Source organism: Vanellus vanellus (assembly GCF_965231255.1).
Source record: "Vanellus vanellus genome assembly, chromosome: 2".
Classification (NCBI taxonomy): domain Eukaryota; kingdom Metazoa; phylum Chordata; class Aves; order Charadriiformes; family Charadriidae; genus Vanellus; species Vanellus vanellus.
In genome coordinates, this window is record NC_138906.1 from 157515457 (window position 1) to 157539462 (window position 24006).

A 24006-nucleotide genomic window follows, 5' to 3' on the forward strand; every position below is an offset into this window, starting at 1 on the left:
AGAAAAAGAAAAAGAAAAAGAAAAAGAAAAAGAAAAAGAAAAAGAAAAAGAAAAAGAAAAAGAAAAAGAAAAAGAAAAAGAAAAAGAAAAAGAAAAAAAGTCCTGATTAGGACAGAGCAGCTGCTAAAAGGTCACCTCAGCTTTTGCTACTCAAGTACTAATTGGGTGCTCAGTGTAGGGCCACTGTTTCCAGCTGAGGAAAGGAGATGCTTGCTGGCTTGCTTCAGGTCTTATGGGAAGCTTTATGCACTTAGGAAACCAGCTGTTGGGGACCCGAATGATGTAAGCGCTCGCAGCCTGACAGGGAGGCTCTCAGCCCTCACAAGGAGAGTTTGGTGCCTGCCGGGATGCTGGTGAGCAGAACTGACCATCCACTGGTGGGTACTTGGGGTACGTAGGACTGTGTCTCTGTGACAGCCCTTTTCCTGCAGAGCTGCCAGTTCAGTTTATTCAGTTGCAAATTTTAGGGCAAGGTAGTGAAACCGTTTTGTATTGGTAATGAAACACTTCTGAATTCAGTCCTGCAGGAGAGATGTGGCTGGACGTCATGCAATTAAAAGTTTGATGTTGTCCTTTTTTTTTTTTTTTTTTCTTCTTAAAATGTTACCAGGCTGTGAGCAACCCTCTGCTGAGAGGGCTCACTGGCTGCTCATGTTGTTCAGAATTTCATCTAGAAACAGAGTGCTTTAAAACCTGGCTTTGGTGGTGAACATGCTTTGAAGTGGCAGTGTTGTGTGACATGTCCCAAGGGACCACGCTGTTCTGCCGTTGGCCACGGCTGCCTGGACTAGATGTGCTATTATATGCTATTAAACATGTTGCTATACCCTTCCTGTGTGTAGCTCATGCTTTTCACTGAAGTTATTAAGTCTTTTAGGGGAATTAGAAAGCTAAAGCAACAGTAACTGCCTGGGGCACATGCGAATCACCACCCAAACCTAAGGCATGTGCTGCTGGTGATTTCTGTTATGATTATTATTCTTTATGGTGTCTTTTTTGTGTTAAAGAGAGAAGGAAGATGAAAGACAGAAAAGCAATTGAAGAAAAACACCCCCTTAGAAAAACAGGACGAGGAGTTGAGACTAACTGTGAACTTCAGAAGGGTGAATGGGAAAAAAAAAAAGGCAATTCATTTTCTGCTCCACTGGAGAAAAGGGGATTTGGCACATGCTTTTTAAAGATATAGGGTATGAGATATCTGATTTAATTACCATTTTTCCTCCTAGCAGAGCTTTGCTCGACCACTCAAGCCAAACGAAAGTATGATTGGCAGGGCAGCTTCTGGACAGCTAGGCTGGAAGCTTGTACCTTGTTGAACTGAGGCAGAGCAAATAAACCTGATCAGCAGAGGAAGCTGTCTCCCAAAAGTCACCCAAAAGAAACAAAAGAACGCAAAATTTTGAACTTGGCTGATCACTTGGGTTAAGCTGTCTAATGTCGTTTCATTTCTCTGCTGCATTTCTCACTCCTGTAAAACCACTGATGCCTCACATGGCACAGGTACTTCATCACAGCAGCGAACTTAATTATGTGTCTTGGGAAGAATGAATCCCCCCACTCTGCTGGGGTTCAAATACTTCAGTCCAAAGATGTCCTTAAAGAGATGTTCAGCCTCGTGGTAACAGACTGTCCTCTCTATAGGTCAATTCCCTTCAGACAAGGTTAAGAACAGTGTGAAGATGGTCTTGTGGAAAGTGCAGAACAAAAGAGGTCTTGTGCCTCTGTTACCTATTCTCAGCAAGGACTGGAGTATGTCCAGGAGGAAATGTCAAGGAAGAAGCTGTACATACAAGACTGGAGGCAAGAGTCATGAATAATGTAAAAGTTTACTGACTAAAAATAACACATATTAAGCCTTTTAACTGGGGAGATTGGGAGGAGTGGAAGAGGGAACCACAATCCAGAGCCCTGTATGTTCAGCTGCAACAGGGAGAAGTCGGGCAAATTGTGGGTGGAAAAAGTGATAAAATAGAGAAAAAGAAATGATGTCCTTATTCATGTATTTACGCCCAGTTATTATTTCATACTTAAAATAGGCCTTTTTTTTCCTGAGGGTGGTTGCTCAGTCTGTCTGAAATCTAAACCCTTTCAGGGTGTCTTGGTGGGTGTGAAAATCTCCGTGTCCCTTCAGCTTGGAGCTGTTGCTTGAGGGCAGCCTGTGGCTCGCTGGCTTGCTCCTGCGGGTCTCTGCAGAGCAAGAGGAGTTAATGTTTGCACAGGTATAAGTCTTTGCTCTTGTTCAGTGTTTACCAACTTGATTAACCAGGCACCACGTTTGCTACCAGCAAATAGCAAACTTCAGTGCAGTCTTAAATGCAAATATGAGCCTGGAGAATATGTTCGTGCTGTAAAAGGTACTGACTGGAAGAAAGACAGCAGGATGGAGCCCTCAGCAGTGGTGCCTCAGGCCCACAGGTATGTGTAATACCCTCAGGGAATTCTTCCAAGATTTTAGTTAACTTTAGCTAATTATAATGAAAGACTTCTTCCTGAACAAAAAGAAAATAAACAAGTCCTTTAATCTTTGTTTAACTGCTCCGGGCAGACATGATTATTATTGCTGGTATTTATCTATTCCATACTGCCTTTTGCCTTCTTTAATCATTTCGACCTGCAGGAAGTCAAGGAAGACTTTCTGAGACCAACAGGTGATGGCTCAAGCTCCCTGTGGAGGGAGGAAAGGACTCTAAGAGGCGCAGGAACAGGAGAAAAGAACCCTTTGTGTTTAATAACTGCATTCTTTATTTTGTAGGTATAGGTTAGTATTTAGTAGATCTGTTACCCAGCTCTTGTTCATTGACATAAGACAAGTTGTTGAAAATGACCACTAATTTGCACCTGTTCAGGATGTGGCTTCTTTGCTGTCATGACTCATGATGTATAAGGATGCTAAATGTGTCAATAAAAAGTCATCGCTTTTCTGCAGAAGGGACAGGATTTGAAAGAAGCAGGGCTGTATGTGCCTGGGTGAATGGGCAGTGTTTGCAGAGGTGCCATGCTGTGGCACTGCTCTCTCTGAAGCCTTCTCAGAGCTTTGGAATTTAAGACCTTTTGTGACAGAACTGTGTGCAATTCAAAAGTTGAAATTATAGGTTGTTCAGAGTGTGTTTGTATATACCTGGTATTTCTTCTTCTAGGTTGTCTTTTAGTCATTCTGCATATAACAGCATCCAGGGAAATAGTATATTTTTTTAATTAAAATGCTAAAACATGGAAGCAACGGGGTCAAACTGTAAGGTCTCCTTCACCGCAGTTTCTGCCTCCCGAGAGGGGCCAAGGGTGGATACTTGGGAAAAGAGTCTGTGAAACAGGTATGGGCAAGTGATCCTGTCCTTAGCAGTTTCATGCAGTTAGGAAGTTTGAGCTGGACGAATATCAGACCCTTTGGCCACAAACACCATAAATTTACCTGAAATCTCTTTGAATTCTTTGGTCTCAACAACCTTCCTTGCAACATGCCTTAAGATTTATGTATCTCGCTGAAGAACACTTCTGCTTGTTTGTTTTAAACTTGTTGCCTGATGGTGTCATTGAGTGCTCTCGTTTTTCATTCTGGGGACTGAAACTGAGAAACTCCTTCTCTATTCATCTCTCCACGTCACTTATTTTATAGCTCACTTCCACACACCAATTTGGCTGCAGTTAGAGAATACAGTAAATCCAGGTACCTCTCAAGAACATGGTGATCACGAGGCCGTGCTAATTGGGGATGAACTCACCTTCCTGTTCAAGTGTGTTCCAAGAATGGATTAGTTTTTTCACTGTCAGGGTTTATGCTGGATTAGGTATAATTCTGGCAAAGGCTTCTGTTGTGTGCTTTGATTACATTTCCGTCAGGATAATGAACCCATACCTGATTCAAGTCTAGCGTGACTGTCAGGTGACCCAGCCAGGGACAGATCTGATATTTATGATCAGGAAACCACCAGAACATGAGAAATACCCGATGAGGTCAGATCTGGTGTCCATCTGGCACGGTGCTGTCTCCCGCAGCAGCAAAAGGAGGTGTTATTCAGGGAGAGCACATGAACCTGGTCGCTTTCTGTGCTCTGTTCCCCTCAGCATCCAGAACATTTTTATCATGAGTGTTAATGAATATTTCCCTGTCTAGTCCTTTTACTATTTTTAGACCTCTGTCATCAAGTGCATCCTCATTCTAGTGTTGTGGGTTTTGCCGAGTAACAAGCAGCTCTGTTTCACCTTATTCACTGGCTTAAATTTATAAACTTTCATCCTATTCCCACTTAGTCACTCCTTCTCCAAATGAAGAGTCCCAGCTGTTTCAGTCTCTCATAAAGTGTATTCTCCCACCCTTTTTCTGTGCCTCCTCTAACCCCATTATCTTTCCTGAGAGGTGAAGACCAAACCTGCACACAGTGTCTGAGATGTCAACCTGAATTATTTTGTGATATGATCTTGTGTGCGTTCACAATGCTTTAGAGGCAAAATGACACTCACTGCCTTCTTCCTAACATCCATCCTGACAATACCCAGCACTGCGTTGGCTTTTTTTTATCGATGAGGCACACTGAGCTACTGACTTCCGAGACCACCAGGGATGACTCCAAGACCGTCTCCTTGGGTTTGATTGCCAGTTCAGCACTTCTCAGGCATGCTTGATTATTTTTACCTCACTGTACCACCTTCAAAACACAGGCTATCATCTCTTTTCCAGGCTGAACAGTCTCTGCCAGGAGCCATTACCCTCCTCTGACCACACTTACCAGTGTTTTCCGCACATTGATGAGTTTTGAGTTCCTTTTGAGAGGGGCAACCAGAGCAGCAAGAAGTAGCCAAAATGCAGTAATTTAGCGCCATATGATGTTCCCTGTCATATTTTTATCTCATTTCTTACCCTTTCTAATGGCTATTCTCAGTTTTTGACTGCTGCTCGGCAATAAACTGAAGTTTTAGAGAATTCTCCACAAAGACGGCAGAATTTCTTTCCTGAGTTGTAATAGCTCATTTAGAGCCTGTTCTTGAATGTACAGAGTTAGTGTATAAGTAATGTTGATCACCATATTGTCACCTTGCAATTTTGTTTTCTTATGGATGAGATATCGATAGTTGAGGCAAGACGTATAATGTCATAGTGTCATATAGATATGAAAACCCCCCAAGCTTCAGAACTGATACCTGTGTGTATGTCACAGCTGGTTTTTAAATAGCAGCTTGTCAGACGGAATTGTGTACTAACCGTCTTGTGGAGGTGAAGCTTTTCTATTGCAAATCCTTTGTCCTGTCAAAACAGCAGAACATGTGGGAAATCAGGAAAAATGGAAACAAGTTAAGACAGCTAGTGAGAGCTCCGGGCTGTGAAAGAACCACAGCAGAAATAATGGATTTTGGGATAAAGGAAGTCTTATTACTGAATCAGAATAAAGTATCTGAAAATATACTGCACAAAGCAACCCTGCACTGGCAAAAGAGATAAATTAAATGAATAAACAGGCAAAATCTTCTCTTAACTTCTGTAATCCTGTGAAAAGAAGGCATGAAATGAGTACATCATTAACCATTCATTAAGATGTTTTTTGCTTTCCGTGTGTCTGAGAACATAGACGCTATTTTATTCAGCCTTCTTTGACAATTAAACATACTGCAATAAATTTCTTCCCTGAGATTTCATTTATTATCACAAATGACACACTAGCTTAATAAAAAATGTTTCTGAATTAACCAATTGCACTTACATTATAGTTTTAGATTGATTAGGCTTTTTATTTTGAAGCCCCATCTTTGTATTGGAATTATGTTTTACTCTTTGAAATGAGTGGTTTGAATTATGAGATAATTTACTTTTCCTTTCAATTTCTTTGACTAGTACATATTGTGGAAGTGATAAAATGAACCAAGAGTCTTTCTTACGTTTTTTCATTTCAAAAGGAAAGGAAAAACTTTTTTATAACCTAGAGAATTAGGGTCTTTTTTGCTTGTGTTTATTTGAAGAAAATTAGAACTAATCGTGGAGATAATCATTCACTTAGTGCAATACTGTTTGACCTACTGCAAAACTCTTTGGAAAAGAAAGTTATGTTGAAAGAAGCAGAATTTTAAGAAGGTGCAAAAAAAGAATACAAAGCACCTTACAAAATGCAAATAACAAAATGCAAAGATACAGACCCACCTAACAAATTTTACATTTGTGTGCAAGAAGGCTGAAGGCTGTTTTTCTTCTCTCTTCAGTGTCTAACGCTTTCTTAGTCCAGGCAGTCACCGTACTCATAGCTTTACAGTCCTTAGGTGCTGGAGCTGGCTCAGATCTGAGCTGCGCAAACCTTTGATCATCCCTAAACTAAATCATTTTCATGGTGCCAAAAAGTTTGCTGAGACTGCTGCTGCCAGGGGGCGAGGGACTTGGCGGGAAAAGCCAGGCGGCTGCTCCAATAAGTATTTTCTGCTGCCAGGAGCACGTTGGCAGCTCACTCACCCTGTCCACGTGAGGACTTCTGGATGGTCTCAGGAGATCTTCTGGATAAAACAGGGTTTGTTTCTGCGTCTGCCCTCTGTGTTTCCAAATCTCACTCCCTGGTTTTGTTCCTCCGTGCCCACCAGGAGCACGGTTTGCACACCAGCGCTAGGGAAGGGCATCCCAAGGCTCATGGCTACAAAAATGGACCTTGACAACCAGTGCAGGTTCAGCCCAAGATTGCGTTTTGCTTGAACAAGAGGTAGAAAGCTGCACTGAGAGGGAATCTTGTGGAAGGGGACAGAAGGTCCCTCCTTGAGCTACACGTGCCTGTGTTTGGATGGCTCAAGTTATTCTTCTAACTTTATAACCAATGGAGAAGTGATTTCTGCCATCCTGCAGTAAGTGTCTAGAGTGAATTAGATAACCTGCACCCTAGAACTCCTCGTTTGTCTTTGGATGATGTGTGATCATTCCCAAACCAAGAAGCTGTTCTCATATGTCGATTTTCTGAGCACATGGACTTCTGGAAGGATTTTGCTGGAAGAAGAAACTAAGTTTAAACAACGTGGAGAAACTCCAAGGAGATTCAGTATCTAGTAAGGTCACTTGTACTCTCTTGCTGACAACTCTGAAGCGCTTTTTTTGCCAGCTTTCCTTTAAATTAGACTGCAAATTGCAATTATTGGATATCTGAGAGAACATTATGCAGTGCAAGAAGTGATCATGAAGCCTCTGTGATGATGTGACAGCTTAAATGAAATAGAAAGGGCATGAAAGGATTTTTTTGAAAGCTAACAAGCTGGAAAGCTGGAAGCTGCCATGGATAAATCTTGATGAGAGGAGAACACAGTTTGTGAGTCTTTTTCAAAGAGTATGAAAATTAATTCAGAGACCCAATGGACTTGTGGCACTGATAACGGGATATTAACCCCTGTAATTACAGATTTCTGGTGCAAACCCAACATGGTCTGAGCATATTCAAATGCTGTGGTATAGCTGGTGTCCCAGTCTTATTTACTATTTATATCAGGGAAACCTCAATGAATCACATTCATAAACTAGGGCCCACACTGTCACTGCATGTATGCAGAAGAGAAAAAGTTGTCCTCACTCCAGATTTTTTTGCAATCCGCATGTGGAAGGAGCTGGGAGACTCAGTCCTCTTTGAACTCAGCAATGTTCTGGATTAGCTGAGGTGACTGATTTTTAATTGCTTCTAATCAAGGCACTTAAACCTGGAAACCCATTAGTAGCCTGTGGGAACACTTTCCTCCACCTTCTCTTTGGACACGAATTTGTTTTATTGTATCTTAAATTAGCTTGGATCCAGGAAGGAACAAAAGCCTTGTCTGTATTTGTGCTTCACGTAGCATATGGGGGCTAAATCATCACTGAAGTTTGTCAGTACTACCACAATACTAACACCCTCCAATCTCACCATGGGTCCGAGACAGGTGAAAGACTTTTTCTGCACCCCAAGTCTCTCCTGATTTCCCAGGTTCTTGCAGTGCCATGTTTGTGCCTTGTTGACAGCCAGGAGGCCCTGCGGAGAACATGGGAGACATTTCCTCAGAACATCTTTGGGATCTGCCTAGAGGTGGCATGCACAATTTTATGCCTGGCTTGGGGATAACAAATGGGTAGGAATAACTTCGGGGACATAATCAAATCTGGTGAAACTGCATGGAAGCATGAAACTTTCCCTTCTTTGCAACACTTTCCTGTGAACGTTTTCACAATCTTGGGGAGAGGGAAAGGAGTAATTTTCAGCAGTTGATCGAATTTCTGTCTTGAAGCTGCAGAGAAAAGAAACATTATTTGTGGAAATTTGAAGAAAGCTTACTTTAATTTTTTAATTCCAGGAGAACAGCCTTTCTTTTGCAAAAATAAAAAGTATCCACACAACATTTTTAAGAAGGCTAAACGATTTTATTAAACATCATGGATGTCACCCATGTGCACAGTATTTGGAGCACTTACGCCATCACTGGATGATGAGCAGTTTACATACCCAAGTGATAGAGCCTCTCTATTGTGAGGGGTTGACACCTTCAATTTCCTGAAAACTTCATTTACTTAGCTTAGACCTTTACAGAGAAGATTCTCTCTGGTAAATCCCATGTATAATGAGCGCTGCCCCGCCATCTTAGCGAACAACCCCATGCTCTTCTCCTTCCCCATAGCTGAGCCTTGCAAGTGGCTTATGCTTGCTGCCTCTCCGGTGCTTTTGAGGGATGCTTCTCTGCATGGCCACAGCTGCCCTGGGCCAAGGTAACCGGTGGGGCTGGGGATGCAGGAGAGATCAGGTGCACCCTGCTGCCTCTCTGTGCCCAAACGTCTGGGAGACTGAAAAGCTGAGATTGAAATCTGGTTTGCTTCAAAGATAGATTGTGCCACCAACTCCACTCCAGTGGAGTTATCTCAAGTGTGTCTGTTTCTCTTTCTCTCATTCTGTGGCACCTTCTGCAGTTCTCTCTTTAACTGGTTTTGGTGTTATGTAAACATAAAAATCATGGAAGACAGCCCAGTTTCCATATCAGGCTTTATTAATCGCCATTCCCTCCAGTTGTCCTCTGACGGCTGCTTTGTTTGAGCAATTTTTTGTCTTGGTACTACATTCCCTCTCATACTGGTCAGGTTTTGGCATTTTTTGGCACACTGAAGTTGTGCATTTTCTGCGGTTGTGCCCAGCTTTGCTGAAGTTCCTCTTGGACCTGGGCAGTAGGCTTAATTTGCTTGCGCTGAATATCACTTTAAAATGTTATCAGCGTCACTTTCCGGTTTGCAGTAACTTTTCCTCCATAGCTAAATGCACCCTGAGTTTGCGGGTGATTTCAGATGTTTGAGCATTGATTGCTGTCAGGTTTGCTTAGCTCGTAGGCGCCTGCTTGTTCGAGCTACTTGGGCTCTGCGCTTCCCTGGCTAAGTTTTTATTCCTACAGCAATTTAGGCAAACGTCCTCTGATGATAGGGGGGGAAAAAGATACGTGCTGAATGTTTATCACTGCCTGCTTGTGGCAAACAGAGAACCTGAAAAATGTTGCCGTTATACTAAATCCTTTGTTTTTCCACTCTCACCACCTGGTTCGTTTGTCAGTAGAGTTCATAGCGCAAAATTCTCGAGCAGCGTAGGTTGTTTCTACCTCTGAAATATACGGCATATTTGTTTCCTTGGAAAAATTGTAGTATGAAATCATGCACACAGAGAGGTCCTCTTGAACCAACATGACCAGTAATTGAGAAAATAGTACGGAGTGGTATACTAATAATAGTGACGTTCCAGGTGGGTTGAAATCCTCTACTGCTTACAAATTTGTGTGGGATTTAGTGAATGTTTCAGCTCTCAAAATGGGGTGTAAAGAACTATGCTTTCAATATATAAAAGCATGTAATTTCAACATTTAAAAATGAAGTGTTTCAGATATGCTGAAATGTTTTTCTTGACATTTCAAATTGAAAAGGACCAAATTGCCTACAAATAGAACCACATATTTCAGTACTATATAATATGAAATTGGAACGATGTTGATTTCAGCAAGTAGGTAAGATCTGCAACGAGATTTACATTTTCACCATCAAATAAAGCCAAATGAATTGTTTTCAGTGACTTTGGATTTCTGATTATAATAATAATTACCATTATTTATAGTCTGGTTAATTCAAAATGATAAGTCCACAGGTTTTTATTTAATGAAAGTAACCTCTCAAGCCTGGTTTGTTTCTAGTGATTTCTTTTCCCATTTTTCTTTTTTTGTTTTAGTTCAGGCATTCAAAGCCAAGAGTGCATTATCACCCACCCCTATTCCAAGCACTGTCCAGTTTAGCATTAAGGAAGAACTTCGGTGTATATTTCCTACATTATTGTTACTGTTTTGCCATACTTTTATTCACAGCAGAATAGACATCTGCAGACTCTTAGTGTCATTATTAAGCTCTGGTTCAAGCCTCCAGAAACCTTCAGAAATGTGCAAAAATTAAACTGCATGCCCCAGTGCTCAGAAATTTGATTTCTGCTCCCCAACCCCCTCTCAAATGTTGAATCATGTAGCTTAAAAGCACACACTTTGTAAAAGGAAGAAAAGAAAACCATGAAGATAAACAAGGAAGAGCCAGTCCTTTCCCAAAGTGTAAGGCAAATGCAGGACAGACAGCCACTTCCCCCTTTCTCCAAAATCTTGGGTTGAAAGGAGCTCTCGGGGCACAGCTTTAACACAGAAAATGGTGTCTCTCTTCCACATTGCTGAGGATGGATGCTGTGCTGACCCTGCTCAGGGGCAAGGGGGAGAAGTCCCATCTTCTTCCCACAGCTTGCTTTCTCTGCAGTATCAGCTCCTGCCTCAGCTCTAGGGTATGAAGTTGGAGCAGTAGGTCAGGTGTGAATTGGAAACTGTTGAAGTTATTAGCCTTGTAGTCATACGTTGTTTGGTGCTTGCAAAATGCCAGAACAGCATCAGTGTCCTACTGCAGGGCTGGCGCTCCTGAACCCTGACATAGAGCAGACAAAGAGTTTGGTGGGATGAGGAAGGCTGGCAACCAAGGAGGAGGGACTGATGGCTATGGGAGGAAAAAGAAGACCCTTTGTTGAAGGGAAGATGCTGTATGACATTTGTAGAGATATTTCCTTTCTTCCCCCTCTTTAAAACCAACTCTACAGAAAATAACTGCTCTTTCCCTCTAATCTCTCTACTCACTGAAGAGCTGAAAGACCAATGGAAGAGTAAAATAGGAAAAGGACAACCAGCGCAGACCTCTGAACAGCCAACCTGGGCCTGCACTATCACTGGGAGAGTGTTCTGTCTCAGCTCGGCAGCTGTACCGCCTCGGGGCCACAGGGAGTTTTGCCATCAATTTCCCAAGAAGCAGCGCTGCACCGTGGGGCCTTGCTGAATGTCTTGATATATTTTATCTGTGATGGCAACCAGACTGGGGCCATCCATGCTTCTTTGCCTGCGTCTCACCCCACAAACGCACCTCATTCCTGGATGACTATATTAGACTCCTGGCAAGGAGTTGTGGCTAAAACTGAGTTGAACGCAAGGAATAAGGAAGCCCTAATGAGATTATAAAGCCACTTTAGCCAGGCATGATCTGAAAAATGATGTCACCGAGCTTTGACTAGGTTGGTTAGTTGTAAGCTAATAGAAAGAAGTGGGAGGCAGAAAAGTCCCCCACAGTGGTAGCTGGGGTTGATGCTGGGCTGAAGCATCTCTGTGACATAGCCTGAGGAGAAACCCTTGTCCAGTCCTGTTCATGGCTTTGCTGCTGGAAGGGAGTGAGAAGTAACGAAATGAATGGCAAAAGCTGTTGTGGTGTATGTGCCACTGATACAGTGGTTGTCCTCATCAAGGAAGTTTATACAAATGCTTTTATGTTTATCTTAATTCACTGGAAAACTGCTTTTGATCCGGAACCTGTAATTTGTGAGAAGCTTTTACCTCTGGTCTTGTCACAGGCATAAGAATTACATGTCAGTAGATTGGAAACTTATCTTGGATTTCCTTTCTTTGCCTCTTGCTGTCTTGTTTTGAAAAGAAGTTTTGGCTCTTCTCTCAGTATGCTTGCCAATTGTAAAAATAAACAAAATTAGATGAAGCATAAACCCAGAGCTTTCTCTTGTTTGCTTTCAATAAAAGAAAAATCAGAATATAATGATCTCACTTGGAAATCAAACCTCCCTCTTAACAGCTCCTTGAGTTAAATTTGAGTCCAAAACAGAAGAGGGCTTGAGGATACTGCACTGATTGCTTTTCTTTACTTTTTCAGAAAGGGGCTGTTTGCTGGCATGAAGCTGAAGAAGAAGAAAAAAGGCGAGAAAGGGTTGACTATTGCAAACAAAGATGCACTGGGTGAGGCCTCATAAATCAATATTGCAATTGGGAAGAGCAGGTGGGGAATTATATTACATCTAGTTTCATGTGAACTCATTTGAATTGTGTCTGAGGGCTTAGTAATGATAAAACAGGCAGTAAACTCCTTATCACTCCCAAGTAAACAGAGGGCTAATTCTTTTTGCATTAACTGTTTCCTTAAGTCCGCCTTCAGATTCTGTGTGTTCAGGCTGCTGTATCTGGTAGAGTAAAACAAAAAGAGAGAAACAACACGTTTTTGAAAGTTTTTTTTTTCTATTCTAGAGTTAGATAATACATTACAGGTGTGTAATTCCTCCAGAAGATCTGCTTCTTCTAGTAAGCATAAAACCACAACCTGAGTAGGCTCTGATGGCTGGACGGGCTGGCCCGATAAAGCTGGGAGCTTTACTTAGTAGCAATTCTCCCCTTAAATGTGTGGCAGCTCTTTTATTTTATTTTTTGTTTTTAACAGATGTGGGTACGCCCATAAGATATGCAGAGCACTTCTTTCCCTTAACACAGCATTTGTTTCCAAGCTAAGGATACATTCCTCTGCACATCCTACTGCTGTCATTTTTCTCCTATCACCACAGTCCTTCCATTCACCAAAACCTGTAGTTCAGCCACAACAGTCTTCACCTTCTGTAGTTTTATTTTGTGGTCTCATGCCTCAAATTTCATGGAATTTTTAAAACGTGGACTACTGTGTGTTTAGTGCAGCCCTTGAATAACAGTGTTGTAGTAAACCAGCCATGTGTGTCTTGACTCACTGTTGGGCAGAAACAGCCATACATATTCTGTGCCATAAGCATTATTTAGCTAAAGGGCACTACTTGTAAAAAGATTCTTCTCTTGTCCTTACAGCAAGGGGTTTGAGCTTTTGGAGCAGGGAAAACTAAAGACCATTAAACTTCTTACTAATTACAGATATGTTGGAGTTTATCTTATGCTCCATGAAATACACCATGCTCTACAAGATACACCATACTGTAGTTTAGTAGTACTTTAGGCTTCACTGTCCACATTCAGATCTCTGTTTATTTCCAATGATTGTGTTTGAATCATAGGATAGACTGGGGTCCTTATGCTGCATCTTTGTGTATTTTGTTGGTGTCTTTGCTGCTGAAGAGTCTGAACTAGCAAAGATACAGCACTCACCCGTACTCTCGTGTCTTGATTGGGATTTGGGCTTAGAAGACCTATTGGGGAAGTGTACAGTAGGGGAACATTTACACTACTGAACCATTTGCATTTTCTGTCACTGGGTCCGTACAGGGGAACAATTCCTGCTGGTCAGTTATGCACGACATACATATGGTTATTGAGGGGGGAAAAAGGGTAGCAATTCAGACATTAAAATGTCAGCAAAATGGAGCTGTAAAGGGAAAGAAGCATTGCAAAGAGTTTACATCTCAATAGAAACAACATGGAAGTCGCAAAAAATGGTCCAGACAGGGTGTCACGCTGACACACTCCTGTCTTTATCTGCTTTAGCCTTGGAGCAAACTATACAGAGTACTACAAGCCCATAATCAAACAGCATGCTCTGGAGTAAATAGGATATGGAGGGTAGTCATGGGAACTTGGTGCTACAGATGCAAAAATATGGACAGATGACTTTGCCTCAAGGGCTGAAAATCAGGCTGTGCCTACATGGATACAGAGATGAGTTCACCTTCTCTGTGTTCTAAGAAGGTGAGTGCTCCCGTTGGGGAGCAGATATGTTATATGAGATATTGCTAGTGGAAGAACCTGCATGGAGCTGGCTCATGCCTGGCTGCCTTGCAACACAATCAAAAGTTCTGTGTGTCTGTACCAGTCTGGTGGTTTGCCTCGGAGCAGGTGCTTGTGGAAGTGAGCCAAAAAAGGAACATTCAGACCCGATGAGAGCTATCTAAGTGAGTTTTACTGTGCAATGGATGGTCCGTTGCTGCCATCACCAGTTTCTAGACAACCCTCAAGTGACCATACCTTTGCAAACAGACAAGGAAGCACTTTTACAACCCTTTGTCTGGTTTTGCAGTGGAAGCACAGTGCTGTAGAGTACTTGCAGAAAATGCACTTGGATGTGTTTCTTTTCATTTGATGCAAGGTCATCTATAAGGTCACCTAAGCTCCTGGGTATTGCTGGGCAAGTCATCTTTATGTTGCAGGTACCCCTTGACAGCTTCTAGACCAGAAATAACTTGCATACAGAGTCAATGAACATTTCTTGCTTATAAATGTAATTATCAGAATGAACTACAGGCACCCGAAGTTTAAGCTTTCACCTAAAACATACTGCCTTCCCAAGGCAGGTGTTAAACACAGGCATGTTCAGCAAGGGGCAGAGATGCTGGTAGGACTTCTGTCAGACCAGGAGGACAAAGCAAAGCAGAGTGGGAAGGCCTTCCTGGCCAAATGTAGATGAGTACATCTAAGCTAGTTGCTGAGATTCTCTTTATGGTCAGGAAGAAAAATAAGCCCTTCTGGAAGCAATTTTTCTCATCTGAGTATAACTTTCAACAAGAGATCCCATGAATCATGGTCTTCAGCTCTCTTTTTCTGTCCTTGATCTTCCAATTCATTATCTCTGCAAAGAGGAAAGGTGAGAAATTATTCTAAGCTAGGCTCTGCTTTGGTTGCTTGGATGGGACTGAAGTGTGTCAGACAGTTACGACAAACCATGGATGGCAAACTCACTGCTGTTAAATAATATGTGCAAAACCCAGCAATAATCTGTCTCACTGTCTTTCTAGCAGATGAGAGGTGGGGCAGTCAGATGCAAGCAGTGTGCATGAGCCTGTTGTGGGCGCACATAGGGTGAAGAGAGCGGCTACAGCCACAATTTATATGGTATATGATTTTGCACAGGAGAGAAGCTGCTGCTGTAACCAATGCTGCTCAATACAAACCACTACTGCATCTCTAATTGTGATACCTGAATAAATAAAATATTCAGTTCATGCTGATGAATTCACTGATCTGCTCCAAGTTAGCTTTTTGCTAGTAGAAATCAGAGGCGGGTTTTACTTTCTTGATTGTTTTCTTCACCAGGTGATCATGATGAAAGTGTAAATCTTCACCATGACACTCTTGGACAACAAGAAGAGGAAGAGGAAGACCTGATGAACAGCGATGCACTGTCCAATGTTTTTGGATCTTTAAGCCCAAAGAGGAAAAGGTGCTCCTTGGTGTACTGTACCTAACATTCCCCAAAACACCTTTTTCGTCCTTCTCAGGAATAGCATTGCCCTAGGACAATACATCTGCTGACAGATGACAGAATATCCATTTGCTGACAGCAGCGATCCCTTCACTCCTGCTTTGCCACATGACAGGGTGGGATGTACTTGACAGCAAAATATTATCAGCTCAAGACAGATTGTCACCAGATGCTATCCAGTGCAGGGAGAGATTGAAATGGATGCTGAGAGTCCCTCAACTGTGCTGATGAACTCTGCTAATGAAAATGAGCCAAAGGGGACAGCAATCTCTATAGCCAAGAGCTTGTGTAATTTTTTTCATACAGGGGAGAAATGGAGTCAGGTTTTATGGAGTCAACAAGTTAAATCATTCCCATGCATGGCAAGTAGTGGTACTGGTCTGTGTGGATGCAAAACATTTCTCTATTACCAAGTGTATGAGAAAGAGAGATGGTCTCTGCTGATGAAATCAAGCAGAATCACAGTTCACAACAAAGCTACCTGTCATAAATAATGCTTGCTTTGTGATGAGAAGTCCTTGCAATGTGTTCAAGTACCAGCTCTTGCCTAGAGATGCCTAATCACCTCTTTTGTCATTTAAACAGGGCAAAGCTGGTGACCAGAATTCACGAAGAGGAGATGAAATCCCAGAACTACCAGGTGAGCAGGGGGTGAAGGCCCTTACGCACCTGTGAAATCCTCAGGCAGGCTGGACTTGAGCCCAGGACTGTGTGTGTTGTCCTTGTGTCCCATAGATTGCCATCACCGTCATCGAGGCCAGGCAGCTGGTGGGTGAGAACATTGACCCTGTGGTGATCATCGAGATAGGTGATGAGAAGAAGCAAACGACAGTAAAGGAAGGCACAAACGCCCCTTTCTACAATGAGGTAAGTGCTTTCTCTTGAAGAAGTCACTTTCTTCGATGGCTCTGTCTAGCCTCCGCCACTTGGTAGCTAAAAAGGGGATGAACTAATTTTGTAGCACCTGCGTGTCTGAGCAGGGAGGTCTGTCCAGGAGCTGTTTGAGTTTCAAGCTTGACCAAGCACCAGCAATAGCTCCCTTGAGTTTAGCTCCATTTGCTCTTTCTCTTCTCAAGCTCTGTCCATCCTGTTCCCCAACCCTTCCACTGCATCCTGCCCTACTACTGCTGCCTCTCCATTTTTTCAAATGATCCATTCGGGAGCTTTGTCTAAACTGCCCCCCAACCTCCCATTTATATGATTTCACTGCTTCAGCCTTTCCTTGACGTGTGTTTGTCCCAGCTGGTGAAAAATGAGACCAAAAAAACTCCCCAAACCAACCAGTCCTTTGGGTTTCCTTGTGCCTCCTGTCCCTTTGACAATACCCTCTGATGTGGAGTGAGGGACATGGGCATTTGTGAAGGGCAGTGCTGGGCAGCCATGCAAGGAGGAGAGTAGAAAACAGGTCCGGGCCATGGCAGACACAAGTCAGGGAGCAAGAAAAAGGTTTTGCTGTGTCCACCACCACCTCCCTAGCATCCCCAGTGTCTCACTGGGGCTTTGTGTGTTAACCCAAAAAGCTAAACCATGCTGCTGACAGCACTGGCTACCAGCGCAAGGGTGATTCTGATCTGCTGTCCCCTTTTCCCACAGTACTTTGTGTTTGATTTCGTTGGACCGCAGGTGTTCCTGTTTGACAAAATAATCAACATCTCTGTAAGTACCCAGGCAATCTTAGCGCAGTAATTAAACATCTTTTTTTTTTTTTTTTTTTTTTGGTGTCACTTTGGCTACAAATGATTCTTTGTAATGTAATTAAAAAGAAAAATAATTTTAAGTACCAAGAGTGCTATGAAGTCAAGATGAAGTATAAGAAAGAACAAGGCTAGGGGGGAGGAAAAGGAGGAAAGGCAGCTAGCAATGATTTGAAGGAACATAACCCTAAAGGAAGATGAAGTGTGCGTTTTCAGGGACATTAACCGCTGGCTTAGCAATCTGTGAGGTAGAAGAAGAAAATTCAGCTTAGCTAAATCTTGTCAGCATTGTCTTCATCCCTCTAATTTTCCAGCTGCTGCTTGTTTCAACTGACTGAATTGAAACTTCCAGCTTATCTCAGTTCCTCAGATACAACTGTTTCTAACTGAACTGTTCAGGTACCTTATCCTCAGCAGTGGCTCTTGGGCTGTCCAGGAGTGTCAGTGGCTGGCTATTAGCTACAGAAGCTAAAAATGTTCATTTACACGTGGCCTAGGTTTTGAATGGTGGTAGTAAATTGACAGTCTGAATCCTAAGCTCCAGTTCAAATCCACTATATCACATGCACAGCTCAAATATATGAAATTCATACCTACATAAGGTATCTGCGGATCTGACCTTCCCGTATCCCCGAGGACAGAGGTTACACAGGCTGACAATGGCCCATCTTTTGCATGGGAATAGATATTGTCTCACTGTTATGACTTCTGTCACAGGGTATGCCCTCTATATTTGTTTCTGACATAGTTAGTATCAGCGCAGTACCGAGGCATCTACTCTTGTGAGCTACTGCTGCTTGAGGATGTACAGCTATTTTTCTTCAAGATATGGCCAATCTTTCTGATCTCACATTCTTTTGATAAGGGTTCCATATATCCAGTGGTGGAGGGGAGAGTGCCAGCTCTCTGAGTATGTTGGGGGTTTGGAGAAACGTGTCACCATTACCTGCATAGTTTCATCAGACTCAGCAAACTTATTTGATTTATAGCTGGTGAAGGTGAAACACTAAGAAATTAAAGGTCGTCTAGATAAAAATGGCTTAAAAAAGCCCCACAAACCAACCCAGTGCAATGCTCTTGTATGTTACTGAAAACAGAGATTCATTACCTGGCAACATGGTTTTGCAGAATGCAATATATCAGAGGAATTAAAACAAATAGAAGAAATATATGTGCTGGGAGTGAAGGAAGCCCTGGGGGTTGGAAAGTTTCACAGCACTTGCTTAGCATGAATCTCACTTGAGAAGAAACAAAGATTGGCAACCTCCATTACCAGCCATCATTCATGCACTGATGCTTAATCTGTGAAAATCAACTCATCTGCATATGGAAGCTCGAGGAAAACAAAAAAGATTAGTGCTGTTGTCCATCGGTTCAGCAGTTAGTCTAGCTGTATTCAAACACTGCATTTGAGGTGAAAATGAGATATTAAATTTCTCAGCACCTGCTACTTCATAGATTTTTTCTTCATTAATATCTTCCAGTGCATTCCAACAACCTTGTAGTAATGCCATAGTAAAACTGAGATGCCCCTTTCATGCTAAACCTGTATCTCCAGTACTAAAATACTCCCCAGTTTAACACTGTGCATGTTTGTCCTCATTCAGAAAATCTGAAGAAAATCATTGAGTTATCTATGGTCTATCAAGTGTGAAAAGACACAAACCTTTAATTAGATACCATGTAGATGTGATGCTCTGTCTTGGAGAAGACAAGAGGTGTTTGGTATAAACTTCATGCTTGGATGATTTGTTACATTAGAAAAAAAGTACGCTTGAAAAAAAAGTACCATGAAAGATGCAGAGCATTTAATAGAAGCAGTGAGTGTTTTCCTCAGCAGTTAAAATCAACATCTGTACTACTGGGAGAGGAAACCCCCATCATTTCGGCGGAAATGGGGCATTTACCCAAGGGCACCACATTTCACACAGCAGATCTCAAGGATGGAGAAGTGAGGTTTACACATTTAACGGTCTCTGAACATGCTGTCATGCCCTGGAGAGAAAATGCAAAGAGCAATAAGACAACACCGCCTTGGACTCACCACGTATCCTCCTCTTGTCTCTGGGCTTTAAAGAAATTCCTTTTTTTTGGCTACAAAAAGGCTACAGCCTTCTTCCCCCTTCAATCCATCCTGTGTTGGATCTGTTGATTTGGGTGAGCTCCTACTTCCATGTAGTTCCTCCAAAGCTGTAATTTTGCCGGGCTTCAGGATGAAACCCAGCAGTTTTCACGGCTTCTTCCCCACCCCTGTGTGCCCTAGTCTGTGTTCCCTAAATCACAGGGCCACAGTGGCCCCAGGCCTTTAACAGGGAATGACATTATGTTACAACTAGAAAGGTAGGTCTTGATGAAGGTGTCAGTGATCTTTGAAATGTATGTCTCCTGGTCTTGAAGAAAAATGATCTAAATGAAATCACACAACAAATCCAATGCAAAATCACAAAAGTCTTGTATCCCTATCTAGGATGTGTATGTCCAAAGCCAGGGTATGATGTCTTCCAGATTCCTAAAATGATCTCAGAGACTTGGTTGTTTAGCTCCAACATTTAGATTTATCTTCTGTGGACTTGAATCCCACAGGCTTAGCTTCTCTTTGCAGTTTGGCCAAGGGGTTCCAGACAAGTCAGCCTGCTTTCAGAACCTTTTCCACAACCAAGGAATAGGTTTCAACCTTTTAAGCTATTCTGAAATGAGGTGAGATACATTTTTTAGGAAATACAGTTCTAGAGCTAATCTTCCCTTAGAAAATGTTGCTAGCCTCTGCCTTGTCTGTAAAGTGAAGCACATGCATATATTTGAAAACCAGACACAGAAGTACATAGATCCAGGAATCATGACAAAGGAAAATTATTAATTAAATTTGAATTAAATAAAATAAATTAAGTTAAATTCATTACTTGGCAGGAAGGATAAGGAAGCAGAATCACTAGGGCCTGCCTGCCATCTCATTTACATCTATATCACTTCTCTGATTTCATTAATATTGTGTGAGGTAAATCAGAATTGAGTCTCTTGGTTTATGTGCACGTCGAAATGTTGCAAAGAAACACTTTAATTCTTTCTCCCCTGGGTGTACTCAGTACTTATGGCAAATCAGCAATTGCACAGAAAGTGATATGACTTCTGCAGCTTAGTGTGAAACCAGTTATGTCCCATGTGTTTATATTCATTATGATTTATTTAAAACTGCCAGGATAAGTAATATAACTGCACCTGCTCTGAAGACACATCCATCTGATTACTGCCCTATATAATCCTGGGGCCTGGGATGAACCTGTGTGATTCCACTTGCATGCAACTATATTGGTTTCTAAATTGGCACAATATTGAGTAAAGAGCAGATTTTGAATGCTTAGTGTATCTGTTGTGGCTATGTACACCCAGTTTTGGGTGGTGCTGGATGCCGCTGCTTATTACCTCTGAACCAAATGTGATCTTTGTTGGGATTGCTCTTTCTTATGCTGACTGGGAAGAGAGATAGCGACATTCACTACTGGCCTTTTTCTAACAGGTTATGCACAATAAACTGATTGGGAGTGTGCTGATAGGCTCCTTCAAAGTAGATCTGGGGACAGTGTATGGTCAGCCAGGTAAGTGATGCATTTTCTGCCCTTTTTGTCTGCTAAATGAGACATGAGGCAGGGAAGGAGAGGAGAGGGACGTATGCTTTTCTACTTAGATGCTTGTGGTTTATGCCAAGGGATGAACTTAAGAAGGTTTTTGGAAAGGTTGTTGTCCTATTTGGATACCAGAGTACCAACCAAATTTTTGAAAAAAAGTTCAACACTGAAAACACCTTGACAATATGCCTATTGGTGGGAAGTACTTAAGAAGAATGGCTTTTCTTTAGTGGGTCAGAGTAGGCAGCTGAATGCTCTACAAAACCCAACTTCACTCATTCGTTACAGGTTCGTTACATCCAGAGCTTTGTTGCATGTGTTGGGGTAGAAGGGGTGGAGGGAGTGGGATGGAACATGAGAGGAACTGCAAGGAGAGCATGAGAGGTCAAGAGGAGCAGACCATAATGAGAGAGAGAAGAAGGAGATGACAAAGAGGCGACTATGGGTCCACTTGACCTGCCATTTTCAGAGCTGTCCAGTGCTCTCTGAAATGTGAAGCTAAGAAAAGATCACCTGCCCCTTTGTCAGCTTGTTTTTATAACCATCCACAAAACATGTATCTTTCTTCCATAATTACTCAAGGACTTGGTCTTTTCTCAGTCTTTGGGAATGAACAGATTGAGGCCACTTGCTGTAGATGTCACCCAGTTATGCCAGAAGCGGAGTCATTTAGGCCACCCTCTCTTCAGGGCTCCTGCAACAGTCAGTGCAGAGAAATGGCCTGACTGAAGTGAGCAGTCTATGTCCGCACTTAGAAGGCATTAGTCTCTGAATTCTGTGCTGTATTTCCTGCTCACACTTTTACAGGAGGGTGATGTCTGAGGGCTGATCTTGAGCTCATATCCCTGGTACACTCTGATCTCTCCCTCCCACTCTTTTACACAGCCAGGGTGATGGCCAAGGACTTACTGTAAGGTTTTAGGACCTCGCTCAAGCGGCGTTACTGAAGCAGGGCTGCAGCAAGGGCTGTTGTAGGTGAATTGTCTTGTGCATTTTCCCACTGGAAAGACGGGGCTGAACCTGCTTCTGGCTGCTGCTTCTTCCTGTGGTGGCTGTCCACCCTCTTTCCTCCCTTTCTCAACTGGCTGCTGGTGCTACACCTGGCCACAGCTCCCAGCTTTGCTCCTGGAGGGTTCTGAGATGTTCAGACAGTTCTTGTCAAAAAGTTGGTCTTTCCTCATGAAACCTCAGCCTTAATTCTGCTGCTGAAATCTCATCCAACCTTGCACTGGTCTTTAGTCGCCGATCTCGGCGACCATTGATGAAAATGAGCTTGTTTCTGTCGAGTTCTAGATCAATCTTTTGTTTGCCCTTTTGGTCACACAACATTTTGGACCCTCTAGATGTGCCTGGTAAACAAGCGTACTTCAGCATGACCCCCCTGAAAGCACAAACGTTGTTTGCAGTGCCCTATCTGGGAGTGAAGAAATATTTGCAGTTTTTGCACCCTCTATTTGGGTTTTTAAGTTTGTCCATCTTGCAGGTCATCAGTTTTGTGACAAGTGGGCACTTCTCACAGACCCTGCTGACATTAGGACGGGAGCCAAGGGATACCTGAAGTGTGACATCAGTGTGACTGGGAAAGGTGATGCCATACAAGCTACGCAGAAAACAGCTGATACTGAGGAGCAGATTGAAAAGTACTGCAATAGTTTCTTTTCTGCTGCTTTCTTCTTTACTTCTAGAGTCTTCTGCCCTCCTTTCAGTCCTTTCCTTGCTAACTCGGGGTTAATAGCAGGATAGCATTGTACACCTGGCTGTTCTGATGTGGTCAAAGAGAGTTTTTACAATCCTCTCAACTAAATTGAAGGGCATGTTAGGGTCACTTCTCTGCAGCTGATAGAGTTGACCATGCCCTGTAGCTAAGTGCCAGATTATCCCTGACAGAAGGTTCATTGATCTGAAACCAGTTAAACGTTTCTGAAAAGCAGAGAAGCAAGAAGAAAAAAATATGAGGAGCAGCTATTCCTTCTCCTCTACCAGGTGTGTGTGCATAGATATTTTCCATATCCTTAGATAAACTCAAGTTCATTAGCATTCTCCTTGTAAAATACAGAAGTTCAAAGTGGTAAAGTGTGCTGTAAGCATACTCCATGGAAAGCCACCAAGATGACGGAGGGTTAGAGCGCATGGTCTGCAGGGAAAGGGGGGGGTGTGTGTGGGGGTGCAGTTGGTTTCTTGGGCCTTAAGAAGAGCAGGTTAAGGGGTATCCTACATGAAAAGGGCAGAGCCAGCCTCTTTCCAGAGGAATATAGTAGGATGAGAGGCTTTGGATGCAGGTTAGAACAAGGGAATTTCAGGACAGATACAAGATTATTTTTTTTACCATGAAGGTCGTCAAATAACAGATGCCCAGAGAGAGTGGGGAGTCTCCATTCTTGGAGATATTCAGAATTTACTGGACAAGGTCCTGAGCAACCTGATTTAACTGGACCTGGTTCAGACAAGTTTGCTGAGTAATGCTCTACCTACTCTAGTGGAAGGTGTCCCTGCCCATGGCAGGGGGGTTGGAACAAAGTGATCTTTAACGTCCCTTCCAACTCTATCTATTCTATGATTCTATCATTTTCTCATGGTAACCAGAAAATGTTTTAGTTTAGATGCAGAAGCAAATTCATACACCTTTTTGTGTCTTCTCAGGACGCAAGCTAACTCGAGATGACAATTTTCTTGGAAAAAAAATCATGTAATTGAGTTTTCAATTTTAAGGAAATGGCTTCTGTTTTCTTTCAGGAACCTCTTGATCCCCAAAGGCTTTCCATCTGAAAGACCATGGGCCAGATTTTATGTGAGAATTTTCAAAGCAGAAGGACTTCCGAAGATGAACTCTAGCATTATGGCCAATGTCACCAAAGCATTCATAGGCGACAGTAAGGACCTTGTGGATCCCTATGTGGTGGTCATGTTTGCAGGTCAAATGGTAATTGGGATCCTCTTGATCACAAATGTAGACCTTCTTTCCTATTAGCTGTGCCACAGGCAGGGGATTATGCTGATGTCCTTTAACTTATAGTTACATAAATTAAGTAAAACACATATTTCAGTCATCAGAAAGAAATTTCTCAGTTCTTCAATTATGCAGGAGTAAAGTGATGGAAACACTTAATGCCAGCAGGTCTAATATCAGCCTCACAGCAGTAAGTTAAAGTCAGGTAGCAGGAGGGAAAAGAGAATTCTGTAGATATGTTACTGAAACATCAAATTACAGGACAGCGAATTACCC

General features: G+C 42.5%; 1 protein-coding gene across 1 annotated transcript in view; it reads left to right on the forward strand.

Moving 5' to 3' along the window:
• Positions 1-2380: 2380 nt before the first annotated feature.
• The window catches only part of FER1L6 (fer-1 like family member 6), a gene marked incomplete at both ends in the record, with an annotated part of 81759 nt that continues 60133 nt past the window's right edge, over positions 2381-24006 (forward strand). Inside the window, 9 exons of the mRNA XM_082479020.1 lie at positions 2381-2415; positions 12176-12258; positions 15298-15424; positions 16052-16106; positions 16202-16333; positions 17060-17122; positions 20675-20753; positions 22267-22423; positions 23517-23703. Coding sequence (XP_082335146.1) covers positions 2381-2415; positions 12176-12258; positions 15298-15424; positions 16052-16106; positions 16202-16333; positions 17060-17122; positions 20675-20753; positions 22267-22423; positions 23517-23703 — 918 coding nt within the window. The remainder of the gene's footprint in view (positions 2416-12175; positions 12259-15297; positions 15425-16051; positions 16107-16201; positions 16334-17059; positions 17123-20674; positions 20754-22266; positions 22424-23516; positions 23704-24006) is intronic.